This window comes from Anabrus simplex, chromosome 10, assembly GCF_040414725.1.
Source record: "Anabrus simplex isolate iqAnaSimp1 chromosome 10, ASM4041472v1, whole genome shotgun sequence".
Lineage (NCBI taxonomy): Eukaryota > Metazoa > Arthropoda > Insecta > Orthoptera > Tettigoniidae > Anabrus > Anabrus simplex.
In genome coordinates this window covers 30,934,146-30,950,777 of record NC_090274.1, presented here as the reverse complement: position 1 = coordinate 30,950,777, position 16,632 = coordinate 30,934,146, and the positions used below count along the sequence as shown (strand labels likewise).

The 16,632-nt window shown below is 40.9% G+C and overlaps 1 protein-coding gene across 1 annotated transcript in view; it reads left to right on the top strand.

Moving 5' to 3' along the window:
- Positions 1 to 16,632, top strand: part of msl-2 (male-specific lethal 2) — a 42,560-nt gene that overhangs the window by 13,996 nt on the left and 11,932 nt on the right. Inside the window, exons 2-3 of the mRNA XM_067154343.2 lie at positions 5,334 to 5,588; positions 12,654 to 12,937. Coding sequence (XP_067010444.2) covers positions 5,334 to 5,588; positions 12,654 to 12,899 — 501 coding nt within the window. The 3' untranslated portion in view covers positions 12,900 to 12,937. The remainder of the gene's footprint in view (positions 1 to 5,333; positions 5,589 to 12,653; positions 12,938 to 16,632) is intronic.

Genomic DNA, 16,632 nt, shown 5'->3' with positions numbered 1-16,632 from the left:
GGAGCCTGACACAAGTAAGTGGAAGCAATGCCAGGATTCAGCTAAGGGCCCCATGGTCGCCAACCCACGCTCCCAAGTTAAGAGCCCCTGAGGCCCTTTTAGTCACCTCTTACAACAGGCAGGGGATACCATAGGTATTATTCAACCGCCTGTACCCTCAAGTTTTTTTTTCATGCACATACAAATACAGTAGTTCATTGATTTACCTTTTCAATGTTGTTTATGGAGTCAGCATGAATTTAATATGCATTAAATGTGTTAAGAACATACCTAAATTATTTAATTACAGTATAATAACGTGCACCTCATTCATAATATGAGGGTGAGTCAATAAATAAGTCGCAAACATGTGTGTGCCTTATACCATTTGAAATTACGCGCGCAAGTTTTCCCAGCAGATGGCAGCATATGTATGCTTGTCGTACGACATCTCGCAGGCACTCAGTCAGTGAAAGGCTGTACGTGCATGATGGCACATGTGTTGCATGACTGTACACGAGAAGAACAGTGCGCAGATGTGCGTTTTTTGTGGGCCAAAGGACTGTCCACAGAAGAAGTGCATCACGAAATGCATCCCGTCTATGGTGAAAACTGTTTCTCACGGAAAGCTGTGTGCAATTGGATCCAGAAGTTTAACCATGGAAGGAAAAGTATCAGTGATGGGGAGCGCTTGGAACATCCACCGTACAGTCCTGACATCTGTTTGAGCCCCTAAAAAAAAAAAAATCCTTTGGGTGGCCGTCATTTTGATACAGATGATACCGGGCGAGTTGGCCGTGCGCGTAGAGGCGCGGCTGTGAGCTTGCATCCGGGAGATAGTAGGTTCGAATCCCACTATCGGCAGCCCTGAAGATGGTTTTCCGTGGTTTCCCATTTTCACACCAGGCAAATGCTGGGGCTGTACCTTAATTAAGGCCACGGCCGCTTCCTTCCAACTCCTAGGCCTTTCCCATCCCATCGTCGCCATAAGACCTATCTGTGTCGGTGCGACGTAAAGCCCATAGCAACAAAAAAAGATACAGATGATGCCGTAATCTATGAGGTTATACGTTGGCTGCGACAGCAACCAAAGGACTTCTTTGCTGCTGGCTTTCAAGAACTTGTAAAGAGATGGGATAAGTGCCTGAATGTACAGGGTGAATATGTGGAAAAGTGAAATAAATGTCAGACAGTTACTTTGATTATTTTTGCCTCAATTCAATTTTGCAACTCATTTATTGACTCAACCTCATACGTACAATATTATTCCTACACTATGTTATACTTGTTTTCCTTACACTACTACTTTGACAGTGTTTTGTGGGTCTATTACGGAACTATTTTAAAATAGTTTTACTTGAGTCCGCCTTGACATCACTGATGAAAGGAATGGATGATTTCCCGAAACATGTATGGTAAAATAAATAGTTTTCTATCATTATAAGGTGTATTGACAAGGCAGACTCAAGTAAAACTGTTTTAAAATAGTTCTGTAATAGATTCAGACAAATCAATACAGGATCAAACACTCATATCAACCTATTATGGTTAAGTTTATCAACAGTGTTTTGTGGCACGATCTTTTCTGCACTACCTGGCATCCTAGCTTCAGAGATCAAGATCAGCAGACAATGACACAAAGTATTAAATTGGAAATAACAAAAGTTAACACATCAAAGGTCTGACACAAATGGTGATTGCTTGATGTGAAGATGTAGATCTGTTGACCTTTTCTACACTCTGGGAAAATTAAAAAAAGAACACCATGAATTTGTCGACCTCGCACAGGGAAATTTTATTGACACACTCTTGAGGACGTAAACACACGATCACATCAACTGAGCCATATGCACCAACAGGGTGTGTACTGTGTCTACCCTCCTTTTTCAGCAATGCAGGCTGCAGTTCTCCCATGGATCATCGTAGAGCTAACGAATGTAGTCTTGCGGAATGGCCTGCCATGCAATTTCCATCTAGTGCTTCAGTTGGGCCAGATGTCCTGCCGATTGTGCATACCGCGCGAGATGACGTTTCATCCAGTCCAAAACATGCCCAATGGGGTCAGATCTGGGGATTCTGCTGGCCAGGGTAGTTGACATACACCTTGGAGAGCATGTTGGAGTGGCACGCGATACATATGGATATGTATTGTCCTGTTGGAAAAGCACAATGCTCTTGTTGATGCCTGAATTTTTTTTTATTTTTTACAAGTTGCTTTATGTCGCACCGACACAGATAGATGTTTAGCGATGATGGGACAGGAAAGGTCTAGGAGTGGGAAGGAAGCATGGGAAGTGGTTCAAACCCACTATCTCCCAAATACTGGATGCTGGTCTCACTTAAGCGACTGCAGCTATTGAGCTCGGTGCATGAAAAGTAGCACGACGAGTTGAACGATAGTTTGGATGTACCATGCACTGTTCATTGTTTCCTGGACGATCACTAGAGGACAATGGCCGGTCTAGGAGATGGCTCTCCACACCATAATGCTGGGTGTTGGACTTGTGTGCCTTTGTCGTATACACTCCAGAAGTTGGCGCTCATCTGCACGACGCCACACATGCATTGCAGGTATCACAGCCACACATGCATACGACCATTATTGGCACCAAGGCAGAAGTAACTCTCATCCATTCGTCCTTTCATAAGCGCCTATCGCGACACCACTGAAGACGGGCTGCGCATTGTTGGAGCGTGAGCAGAAGATGCCTGAACGGCACACAGGATCGTAACTCTGCTTCACAGAGAGTGTTGTAAATAGTCCTCGCTGATACCCCTGGAGTAGCAGTGTTCCAAATTTGTTGTGTAGTCATGGTGCAGTCTGATACGGCACTTTGTAAGATGCGACGGTCTTGGCGTGCATCTGTGTGTCACTACTGTCTGGACCCAGGCTGATGGGCATGAACACCTTCTGCTGACCACTCGCGACAACATCAATGCACTGTGGAGACCTTTCGCCCCACACATGGCGCAGTTGTGCAGTATGACCACCCGGCCTTTCACAGGCCCACTATACATCCTTGCTCAAAATCCATCAGTTGCGCAAACGGTTCATGTACATGCTGTTGTGGCATGCCAACAATATTGCAGATACGGATGGAGCTCCGCAAGCCACGGCAAACTGGCTGCCACTGGCTCTGTTGCGCAGCGTGCAACATTCCTCGGTTGATAACGCCGTTCCTGTGTGTGCGCAGCACTGCACGTCTGATCATCGCATCATTCCCCTATCGTAATACCCTGAGCAAGTATGGCAGGCCTTATTCATGTGCATCAAGGTGTTCTTTTTTCATTTTCGCGGAGTGTATTTTCATATTTGCCGTAACTTTCCTTTCTGTTGCTCCTTCTACTGACATTGGCCTGTTATTGTGTTTATCCGTTATGTATTCTGACCATTTTGCTACCTCCCTGCTTTTAATGTACTTAATAAAGTAAGAAATTCAACAGAATTGAATGTCAGATTGGTGATACAAAGCTAGAACAGGTCGATAATTTCAAGTATTTAGGTTGTGTGTTCTCCCAGGATGGTAATATAGTAAGTGAGATTGAATCAAGGTGTAGTAAAGCTAATGCAGTGAGCTCGCAGTTGCGATCAGCAGTATTCTGTAAGAAGGAAGTCAGCTCCCAGACGAAACTATCTTTACATCGGTCTGTTTTCAGACCAACATTGCTTTACGGGAGTGAAAGCTGGGTGGACTCAGGATATCTTATTCATAAGTTAGAAGTAACAGACATGAAAGTAGCAAGAATGATTGCTGGTACAAACAGGTGGGAACAATGGCAGGAGGGTACTCGGAATGAGGAGATAAAGGCTAATTTAGGAATGAACTCGATGGATGAAGCTGTACGCATAAACCGGCTTCGGTGGTGGGGTCATGTGAGGCGAATGGAAGAGGATAGGTTACCTAGGATAATAATGGACTCTGCTATGGAGGGTAAGAGAAGTAGAAGTAGACCAAGACGACGATGGTTAGACTCGGTTTCTAATGATTTAAAGATAAGAGGTATGGAACTAAATGAGGCCACAACACTAGTTGCAAATCGAGGATTGTGGCGACGTTTAGTAAATTCACAGAGGCTTGCAGACTGAACGCTGAAAGTCATAACAGTCTATAATGATAATGTATGTATGTAATAATAATAATAATAATAATGTGTAGCCTGTGGAGAGGCCTGGTGTAGGTCTCTTGATTGACTCAGTAATATACTTAATGTAATGGCCTGAATATAAGATGACCCTGAATATTTGGAAGGTATTTTCAAGAAAAATTAATGTTTGTCTTTACAATATATTCAAGATCTCCTATAATTAAGATAATTTAATAATGACTGTATAGGGAATCTGAAAACAAAAATTAATTTTTAAAATATTGTGGCCTTTATGTAACGCTGATAGGTGCAATAGTAGTGCAACGTCATGAATACAGTCCTGACGGAGCATGATTTGTTGACACCATCTGAGCCTATTCTTCAATTACCAGAACTTTTAACTCTCATGCCATCTCCAATACCTAACTTAGCAACTTATTAGATAACCCTAACTTCTTTCCTTCTGCATGAATCTATGTAACAAGCCTATCAGTTTCATTATATTTTCCTGTCTTTGATCTTCTAAATGCTTCTCTTTAGGTGCTGGCATTCTTGAACTCTTCTTTGTCTTTCTGTCAAACTCATACGTTATGCTCAAAAACACCAGATGTTTTCGCATCCGATACATTATCAGAACGTTTTTGCCCTGCACAAATCTCACAGTTTGAAGTTTATATCTATATTGTAACCTCTTTCTTTTTTTTTTTTTTTCTTATTTATTTCGTTAGGGCCATCTATGGACCACGGTGCTTGTGTTTTAGCTGTTTCTTAATGTCATCGTCGTTGTTTGCCACAATTGGTGTTCTTCTTTATTTAACTGAAGGGACAAATACATTGTACTTTCCACATGATCCTCATGACTTGAATAGTGACCAAAATTGAATGATGCCAACCCGAGTATCACAAGCCAGAAATTGGAAAAATTAACCAAAGCTCGAGAAATTTTGGTTTATTTATGACCTTGACCTCAGCTGCGATGCATATGGCGAGTTGTGCCACGTAAGCCAGTACAGTTGGGGGATGATTCAAATAGACCTTCATAAAGATGAATCTTTAAATGTTAGGCTCCACATTTAAGATGTTTATGGTTTTTATTAGTAAATTTTAATGTAAGAAATGTGGTCTTACATTCAGGTCCATACGGTATATTGGAAAAATAAATGATTCTCAGTGTGCGGTTTTCTGCTGTGATACTTGGTTTCTACCTTGTATTTCTACTTAGAAATCTGTGTAATATTCTGTACTCAATGTTTGTTTCATATTTATAGCAGGTACATTCTGGAAACTTCAAGAAACCCCAGCAGAGGAGCTCTGTTAAAAGCGCTGGGAGCGGCACCACGGGGACAAAATCTGGTGCAGGCGGCGGCACAAAACGAAAGGGCTGTCGTTGTGGGAACGCTACTCCCACGCCTGGCAAGTTAACCTGCTGCGGACAGCGGTGCCCATGCTACGTGGAGAGCAAGGCGTGCGTTGAATGTCGATGCAGAGGTTGCAGGAATCCCCATCGCCCTGGAGGACATAAGGTAATAATGTGATCGTAGTGCACAATTCGTTAGAAGGAATGTGACATATATGTACAACTGCTGAGCTGCATTTCACAAATCACATTTGCTGACTTGAGAACTAGTATTTCTATCCATTGACCCACAACTCAAACTTACTTTAAAAAGTAGTGGGAAGGAAAAGAAACCAAGAGACAGATCAAGTAATGGAATAAAGGGTGATTCTTAATAATAACACCAACAACATTTAGCATATTGTGCAGGTCAAGAAACTGGTAATTTTTCAAGAAGGGGACCATCTCTGATAATGGAGGGTTTGGGCAAGCTTTTGTTTGGGGTACTATCAGTGGTACAGTGAATGAGACTCCTGTATCTTAATTTTCTTGGGTCATGAGGGTAAGAAAGAGAAGCAGGATCCAGGCTAGTGAAATTACATTTTTTGAGAAGTACTGTATTATTATTATTAGCATATGGCAAGGAAATTATATACATAATATACAATATATACACAATAACAAAAACATTGATTTACTTCAGGCATTAGTGTTATCTCTTATACCTGTATGTCCAACTTTTCAATCCACTGTAGTGCTTCCGCTGTTGGAGATAGGAAGTCTTCCAAACTACCTGGATAAGCCCGTAGTTGACACTCGCTTACAATGTTGGGAATAGTCTGGCGAGGGGCTCCACAGTCACAATCTGGAGATGGTACAAAGTTCCACTTGTAGAGGGAATCCCTGCACCTTCCATGACCTGTCCTGATCCTGTTCAGTCTGGACCAAGTTGCACGTGGCAGTTGGGATCCATTTGCATTATTTTCCCCTCTGAAGATGTTATGCAGGGGCTCGTCGGGAGAGTTATTCCAGCAACCTTTCCACTCCTCCAAAGCATTGAAGTGGACATCTTCAGAGCAGCATCACAAAGGGGTGGATGTCGTGATTTCAGTCTTTTGAGACTAAGAGCTGGTATGTCATTTAGAACAGGTAGCAGAGGATTCTTGCAGATCTTGTACTCTTGAACAAGAGCTCTGGATCTTTGTAGTCAGGTGGCATTATTCCTGACAACAGTGGGAGCCAGTGAACTGGAGTTCATGTGATGGTGCCAGATATAAGACGCATGCTGGTATTCAATTGTGGGTCAATATACTTTGTATACAGACTATTAATCCACACTGGAGCACAGTAGTCAGCAGCAGAGAAAACCAGTGCTAAGGCTGAAGAGCATAGGATGTCTGCAGTAGATCCCCAAGTAGTACCAGTTAACTTCTGAGTAATATTGTTTCGGCTTTTCAATTTTTTCAACAAGTTCAAAAGATGTTGTTTGAATGATAAAGTCTGGTCCAAGGTAACACCGAGATATTTTGGATACCTATTGTGATTAAGTACTCTATTGGAGAAGGTAATATTTAGTTTTAAGTTAGCGAGCTGGTTGCTCAAATAGAAGCAAGAAACCTCCGTTTTGGCTGTACTGGGTCTGAGTCTCCATTTCCTGAAATTTTGAGAAGTAAAATAGGAGTAACAAAAATGGATAAGGTAAGACATGAGAAAGTTAGAGAACTAGTTCAAGTACATAGAACTATTACAGGCTAGGATAGAGGAATCAAGGCTTAGATGGTATGGACACGTGCAGAGAGTGGAGAAGAAAAGGATACACAAGAAGATGTGTGAGATGGCGATGAAGGCAGGATACTAAGAGGAAGACCAAGGGATATATGGCTGAAAGAATGGAAGAGCTGGTGGAATAAATAAGGGAGGACTGGACCAAAGTGACAACAGAGGAATGATGGAAAGACAAAAGACGACGGACATGCTTATGTTTTGAACAGATTCAGGCAATGATTGGAAGCTGTGTTTGCCTTTGTAGCATAATGGTTATTAGTGTTATTAGCTTCCATCTTTGGGGGCCCAGGTTCGATTCCCGGTACTGTCAGAAGAATGGCAGGAGTGCTGCTATGTGGTTAAAATGGTACATGTAGTTCACCTCCATTGGGGATGTACCTGAAGAAAGCTGCACCACCTCAGTATGAGGACACGAGTTTGCTTACTACATGTTGTGCAAGATGATGATAATGATGACTGACTAGATATTGTATTTCTATAATACTCATCACACAGTACATATTCTATGTCAAAAGTTGCAGCCATGACCCCATGACAAACCCATTCAATGTTTTTTTCCACCGAGGGTACTTGAATCGGCTAGCCATGAAGTCAGACCTTGGAGAGATGACGCCTTAGCAAAAATAGCCATGAGGCAGGCTTGTGCAGGAACCTTCTCTCGAAGCACTCCAGCTAAACTGAATTATGCTTGAGATTTCACAGGTATAGCTTACAGAGTGGAAACTTGCCTTATGACAAGAGAATGGACTGATAAATTAAATATGATAGAAATGAGAAAGATTTGCAATTCGACATACAAGTAAGAGACAAGATAGTGAGAGGAAGGCTGAACGTGAAGGAAATGTCCAAAAAATTGAATACCGGGCTCAAATGTTAAGGCCACGTTGAAGGAAGGGACTAAGAATATAGGATGGAGGATGTTGGTTGGAATGCTGCGAACATTCAAGAAAGCATGAATGAACCTGCCCAGATTGGTGCAGAAGATCGTCCATGAAAGAAGGAGATCCACATCCAGTAACTCCACTTACTGGAACTAATTGTTAAAGGCATGAAAATATTGCAACCACAACAAAAGTAGAAACCATAATTTTTCCATCTTTAAAAAAATTCTTAGAAGTGAAGCTTCCACGGTGTGTAGGCTGCCTGGGAGACTGGTTACCTTGGATCGAGTAGGGGTATTTCAGTCGCCTTGACAAAGAATACTGCAATGTTTTCGAAACATCAGCAAACTGTATGTAGTGTACAGAAAACAAAAACACAGCTCAACCCGGAAAAAGAATTAAATAACTTTAAAAAATTGTTTTACATCTAGTCATAATTGCAACCGTTTAAAGCCAATTCCATTATTGCATGCTAATGCTGTAAGCAGATATCACAGCAATACCTGTTTTCGGCAAAATATGAGAGGTTTTGAAGATTGTTTAATCTTTTTTTTTTTTTAATTAAAAAGAAAAAGAAAGTTCCCAGACTTTGTTTCCTTCTTTATATGATGACTAGAAACTATACTGTGAAATTATGAGTAATGAAGGGAAGAGGTTAAAGGATGACACAGGCCTTTGAGATTAAATTCCATAGGAATAGGATTAGAGTGACAAGATTGGACATATGGGTGAATGAAAGAGTGGGGGTGGTGAAAGAGGAACTCATAACAGCTGGAATGGAAAGATCAATGGTGTGGGTGCATGCAGAGATTGAATGAGGGAACATTATCAAGAAAGAAGTTTGATTTGAAAGTGGAACGAAGGAAACCTATAGGGAGGGCAAGTGACAGATGGCTGCAAGGAGTTACGGAGGGTGCAGAGGCCAGGTGACTCGAGTGCAGAAAGATAGGAGAGAATAGAATGTGGGTAGAGAAAAGACGGTTCTGAGGCTTATGTCCCCAACAGATCCAGCCGAATGCAGGAAACTGTTCAAGATGATGATGACTTAAAAGAGTTCAGATGTGTTCATCTTTAAGGTCCCAGATCCACAATTTTTCAAACTTGTTCTTTTATTTTTCAGGCTACCTGCTCCCCTGATAAGTTAGCATTGTGATATATAGCGTGGGTTACCTAGTTTTTGCAAGTGAGGGATGCGCAAAATATGGTTATATTGTACATAAAACAAATACGTCTGTTTCAAGCATTCCTAGGTCAAAACTTTTATCATTTCAAGCTTGCGAAATAATGCAAAATTTGGTATCTTGCACGAAATTTACTTTTTAATGTGATTTTTGCATATTTTGACAGAAGTTTTGTTTTTCTCGGGAAGTTTCAAATTTTTTAGTAACATTTAATGAAAAATACTCAAATCATTAAGTTTAGTACTGTGAATTGAAGCCGACCTGGCTCCTGACTCGTCAGGTTAGCTGGACACCATAGCATGTAATTGTATCACTCCCACTTTACCGCATGACATGAAGAGCATGTTTAATCTTTTCAAGTTGGTATGGTAAATTAAAAGAGCGAACATTTGAGGAAATTGCGGTGCAATGAAGTGCAAGAAATGTATTTATTTTATAAAATATTGCGACATATGGATAACAAATGGTTTCAGAATGACGAAAAATGCATTATGGAGAATAGAGCAGATGGAGCAAGTTGGCCATACGATTAGGGTCGCGCAACCGTTAGCTTATATTCGGGAGATAGTGGGTTCGAATCCTACCATTGGCAGCCTTGAAGATGATTTTCTGTGGTTTCCCCATGAAAAGCATGTTTTATCTTTTCAAGTTGGTATGGTAAATTAAAAGAGCGAACATTTGAGGAAATTGCGGTGCAATGAAGTGCAAGAAATGTATTTATTTTATAAAATATTGCGACATATGGATAACAAATGGTTTCAGAATGACGAAAAATGCATTATGGAGAATAGAGCAGATGGAGCAAGTTGGCCATGCGATTAGGGTCGCGCAACCGTTAGCTTATATTCGGGAGATAGTGAGTTCGAATCCTACCATTGGCAGCCTTGAAGATGATTTTCTGTGGTTTCCCCATTTTCACACCAGGCAAATGTTTGGGCTCTACCCTAATTAAGGCCAGGGCTACTACCTTCCATATCTTAGCTCTTTCCCATCCTTATGTTGCTGAAAACCTTCATGTTTTAGTGTGATGTTCAATGTCTAGAGAGAGAAAGAAAAAGAAGCAGCTTGTCAGAATTCCAAAACATCCAAAATCACCGTTGTTGAGCATCAACAGGCTTATTGAGACCGTCTGCATGTTAAGGTGGCCGAATGACGTGAGGTGAGTTCCGTGTTATTGGAGCCTCAGCTGAGCACATATGCTGTCACAGTAGTGGAAAATGATTTGGAACTCATGGTCTTGAAGATGCATAAATTAGTTTAAAATTAAGAAATAAAATGTCTACAATAGAATTTGAAACTCATACCGACTAGGTAATTTATTTCAACAGTACCTACCTTACCACACGCTCCGTATTTTACATTAATAAGAAATTAAAATGAAGGTTCACTTATTCATTGGTACCGATTTCAACCTCATTATATGACATATTAAATTGTATTTTAATTTCTTATTAATGTGAATGTCAATGCGGATCTTGATGAAGTTTATACCGTATTTTACATCAGAACTTCCTGGCCATGGTCTTGACACAGCCCCATTTCAGTTTTTTGCCTATTGTAAAGAGAGATTTCTTTTTGTTTTTATGCAAAATAACACCAGTTTAAAAAAAATTGCAATAACACCGAAATCGATATGAAATTTAAGATTTTTAGTCACAGTACTCAGTATGTAGCCTGTGACGATCTTGAAGAAGGAATTACTAAAACTGGTTCGCTGGTTTCCAAGATTAACCCGATACACAAACAAAATGAAAAACTTTCTCTCGGTGGATATTATTCAGGTCAACTCTATAGCAAATTTATAAGTAAAATCTATAATCAGGGCTCAGAATTTTTCTTTTTTCTGACCTGGGCTCCAGTTGTGAAAACCTTCTTCTGTGAATCTGTCTTGAGACAGGTATCAGCTGGACATCTTCCATGATTCTCTGTCCTGAGCATCTTACTTCAGTTGTTCATAGCTTTTCCCTTGTTTGACATCTGTCAACATTCCAAACCTTCCTCTTCCTTTTCCTCCATCATCCTACGTTGAAAACAATTTCTACGTAGTATGTGACCCAATGAGGATATTTTCCTCTTCCTTATTGTTTTCATCAGGTGTCTTTTCTCTTCTACTTTTCTGAGCACTTCTTCATTTCTCACTTTATCTGTCCACTTCACTTTGTTCCATTCTTCTCCACAACCGTATTTGAAAACTTTCCAAATACTTTGTTTCCTTCCTTCTTAATGTCCATGTTTCAGCTCCAGGCAACCACTGCTAGTTGTCGTTGACTGACCATGACTGGGTGTATCCCTCACTATGAACAACATGTCTGCAAGTGTGCTGTGTAGCCAGGCCAGTACGATGTTGTCTGCTCAGCAGAAAACCAGGCAGCACAATAGTACAGATACAGTGTGATGCCTAGGTCTACATGTTTTGATTTTAAATTACACTGGGCAACAAACTTTTACTTTTTGTTTTTGACTTGGTTCTCCCTATGTGTGGCTGGTTCCTTTTGCCCTAAAATGAAGGCAAATCAATGGTAAAAAGGTCCTAATTTGCTTTTATGATCAGGGCCTTGACTTTCTTTAATGCTCATATTATTTCTTGCCTCGTAGGCTGGAGCATGTCCGGAGTGAACGTTGCAATGGCAGCAGTGATTCTTTCTCTTAGGTGCATTAAGTCACTTTTATTCTCACCATAAACAATATTCTTAATGTATCCTCAGAAGAAGAAGAGGAAAAAGAAGCCCATTAGAGTGAGATTGGGGCTTCTAGTCTGCCAGGGAATAGGGCAACCTTACAAATCCAACCACCTAGAAACTAAGCCTTCACTGCATTGTATACATTTGCTTTGAAATGCAGCAGTGCCCCATCTTGCATGAAAATAATCCTGACTCCTGTTTTTTGTTCAGTTTGTTGTATCTGAGGGAAAGCATAGTATGCACTGGGCTTTCTGCCGGGCAGACCAAATCGTACTGGCCTGGCTACACAGCACACTTGCAGTAGCGCTGTTCATAGCGAGGATTATATCACCCAGTCAAGATCAGGCAATGACTACTAGCAGTGGTTTCAAAAAAATTCCCTTCTTTCCTCTTCAGTTTGAGACTGCAATTGTGTCAACATATCCATCCAACTTGAAGCAGCAATTTTTTTTAAAATATGGGTATTCTTTTTTCAATGACCCTGTATTTATCTGTGTTAGTTACACGATATTTAACTGCCACGTTTGGCTGTGTTCTCTTAGCTACGTGGTAGTGTTTTGTAAGCCACAGTATACTTAGGGGCAAGACTGGTCTGATATTAAATGTTTGGCCGAGTACATCTGTTGCTTTACGTTCGCTGACCATTCAAAATTGGCAGTTAGGTGTTATATGTACCCCTGGTCTGTATGCTTTAAAATATGAATTTTTCCTAACATTCTTGCAGGTTCGTCCACTGATACCTGAGTTGGAACATCTACAACTTCATCTAGCTCCCAATACGGACAGTGCCAATACGGAAACGGCGCTAGCTAGCCTTGAGGTCCTGGGTGTGTACACTCAGATTCATCCTGTATCGCCCACTGCATTGCCTGCCTCCCTACCTGCTACGTTACTTGTAGGGGACGATAACAACTTGCCCTCTACAGAGAGCTCGGGGGATGACACCAGCGATGTGGAGATAGATATATGACAATGCGAGGAGATGGCAGCTCTACAGTCCACTGGCAGGTATCGTGATGAACTTCTGTATTTGTATGAATAAAAGATGACCTTGGATTTTTAGAAGATATTTACAAGAAGAATTAAAGAGTGAATCATCATCTTTTTTTTTGTACTCCTTTTTCCCACACCTGTGGCTTTGTGGGTGCGAACTGCATCGCACATGGGGATTTGGCCCTGTTATACGACCGGATGCCCTTCCTGATGCAACCCTATATGGAGGAATGTAATCACTATTGCGTGTTGCTGTGGTGGTTGGTAGTGTGGTGTGTGTTGTCTGAATATGATTAAAATCCCCGACCCGGCCGGGAATCAAACCCGGGACCCTCTGAGCCAAAGAGCAGTATGCTGACCATTCAGCCAGCGAATCGGAAAATTAAAGAGTGAATGTAATCTCCTAAAACTTAAGATAATTGTCCTTACGTAAATCTAAGAAAAAATGTTATTTTAATGCAAAATGTAGGGGCTTACATGGTGTAATCTGCTGGTAGGCATTGCACAGTAGTAGTGCGATGTAAATACAGCCCTGAAAGCCGTAGTAAGTCCTAAAGTAAATCTAATAACATTTTGTAACGCTGATAAGTGGCCAAATTTAGGGGCATAATTTGCTGGTAGGCATTTTGCAGTCGTAGTGTGACGTCATAAGTGCAGTCCCGAACATGGCATAATTTGCTTACACCACATCAGGCTTGCCTTAAATTCAGTTAGTGGAACCTTCACCGCCTTCACATCTCCTGCATGAATGCAGTATCAGGCCTATCATTTTCATTTAATTTTCTTGTTTTTGATTGTCTGTAAGTTTGTCTTCATGTGCTGGCATTCTTCCACTTTTATTCATCTTTCTGCTAACATCATGTGTTAAACTTAGAAATAACTTACCAAATTTTTCACAGCCTGTACATTATTAGTATGTTTTGCCTTGTGTAAAACCCATAATTTGAAGTTTATATTATAACTTCTCTCTCCTTCATTTAACTGATGTGACAAATACACTCTTTCCTGCATGAAATGAATTGCGTATGGCTTTTAGTGCCAGAAATGTCAGAGGACATGTTGGCTCGCCTGGTGCAGGTCTTTTGACTTGACCCCCAGAGGCGACGTGCATGTCATAATGAGGATGAAATGATGATGAAGATGACACATACACCCAGCCCCTGTGCCAGCAAAATTAACCAGTGATGGTTAAAATTCCTGGACCTCCCGGGAATCGAACCTGGGACCCCTGTGACCAAAGGCCAGCACGCTAACCATTTAGCCGGGCTCTTTTCTGCATGATCCACCATGACTGGAATAGTGACCAAAACTGAATGCATTTACACAGTAGTGCCAAGCAACAATAGCTCACAAGCTGCAAAACGGAAGGGAGGGAAGAAAAGTCAGAACTTGAAAAATTTCAGTTTATTCGTTCAGCTGCAATGGTGAGTCCTGCCACGGAAGCCAGTACAATTAGGGGAATGATACAAAGAGACCTTCACAAAAATGACTCTCGTTAAATATTAAGCTGCCCGTATAAGACTACTATGGTTTTTATTTGTACATTTTAACGTAAAATGAAGAGTCTTATATTTGGACCTTGTGGTTTTGGTACTCCTTTTTTCATGTTCCAGCCAGATTGGGGCTTGAATGCAACCTTTCCTTCCTCCTTTATCCAATCACCATTTCTACCCAGATGTTTCTTAATTCACATTATTTCTTATTATACTGTTCGTGCTAGGGTGATACCATCTTAGCTGGGATTTGCCTCCTGTTCTTCTTCCTCTACTCTTAGCCTAGATCATCTGCTTTAGTATCCTTCCTTCTTTCATCCTCTTAAAAAGGCCAGATGACCTAAGTTTATTTCTTTCATTCTGTCAGAAAGCTTTTGACATCCACATTTCTTACCCTTGTTCTTTCTTGTCTTTACTACCATACTTCTTAAAAATTTCCTCTCAACTGACCTGGATTTTACTGTCCTGTCTTTTCTCAGTGTCCAGGTGTCTGCAGGCTGTCGGATGTGTCAATAATACACCTTTTTGCACTTCCTTGGTACTTTTCTTCTTCCAGATCAAGTTCCACACCATTCTGGTAAAATGTATTTCCCTTTTCTTATCCTCTCTATTTCCAATCCTGCATCTGTCATCAGTTTGCTTCCAAAATACTTGAAGCTTTCCAAAATTCCAAAGACTTGTCCCCCAATTTTTACAGTACCTTTCCCTGCTCTTTATTCTGTAGTCAGCTCCATTGTCTTGCTTTTCTGCATAGTTATTTTAATTCCATAATCAGTAATATTACCTGCTATGGGATGGAGCAGACTGTACAGATAGCGACTCATATCCGAGTGTTGGACAGCGGTAAATAATCCGACTGTAAACGACCCAAATGCTTCAAGTGGATACTCCTTTAGTTGAATGCTGGTCTCCCAGTGAAGGAAATACCACTGAAATCCAGCAGGCAGCAACTATTCTCCAGGTTTGGGACGGCCTCGTTGAAACCTGGTGGTTTGGTATAAAAATGCCTATGGGTGTGGCGAGCCCACCATAATAATACTGGGTCAGGACAAAGAGCTAAGGAGTATCCAAAAATCAATACACATCTCTTATGTCTCCAGGGAGGTGTGAAAAGTGGATAGGGGTCAATGATCTATGGCCACAGTGCACTTCCCTGTCTTAGTCCATTTATATTCCAAAAGCATTCTGGCCTTTGATACTACTGCATAAAATATTACTTGACTCCATGAGGTTTACCATCGCTCTGGATATAAATATTTTAAAAATCAGTCAGTTTTGTAAGATACAAGTGTAATACAAATTTGGTTCAAAAACTCATCCTTGTACAATGGCGGATATACCCATCATTATGGGTATGTTCATTGACATACAGTGACAGTTACAGCCTTCATTAGTGTACATGAGTTGTAAACATCATAAATGCGTGTGTCTGACTAGCGATTTATTTTGTCAGGGATATTCTAGTTTAGTATAAGGTTCACAGATAGTAGTTGTGAGTTTTATAGTCCATGAATATCCAGAGGTAATTTCTTCTATTTTATTTTTGAATACACCACAAGAGGATGACCATCTCACTGAACTGCACTGCTGAGGCTGTAGGGAAGGCACTGGGGATGTTTCCCTCAGAAAATTGCTGGTACTGTTCATAAATTGGCTCCATCGGGGAAATTCTAAGTCTGTTTCAGGCATGAATCTGTAAGAAATATTGCTTTTAGTGTGACAAATATAAAGTTACCCTTAATCTGAATGGGTTTATGAAAATTTGTCATACATTAAAAGATTTCTGATAAAGGTAGTAAATTAAAGTAAAACTCCAAATATTGCTTGTTGAGATGGGGGTGGGGGCCATTATATAAGAAATGAGGAACATTGACGGCACAGTGATATGTGCAGGATATTCTGTGGCCACACGTTTTGTAAGGTCTTCGGGGCCATTTTGGGCCATTATATACAGAAATGAGGAACATCGACAGCTCAGTGATATGTGCAGGGTATTCTGTGAGGTATGAGCGATGCTAGTAATGCCATTCCTTCTGCAGCCAGTCCCTGCTATGAATGGTGTGAAAATGTTGCTCATAGGGTCGGTTGGTGCATGCATTTCAGTGGGCTTGGCAGACTGATATGTAATAGCAACTTCTGGCTCGGTGAGGAAAGCAACGGGAAACTACCTCACTCCTCATTTCCCTAGTACGCCTCTTCAGTGATGCCTAGGCCATC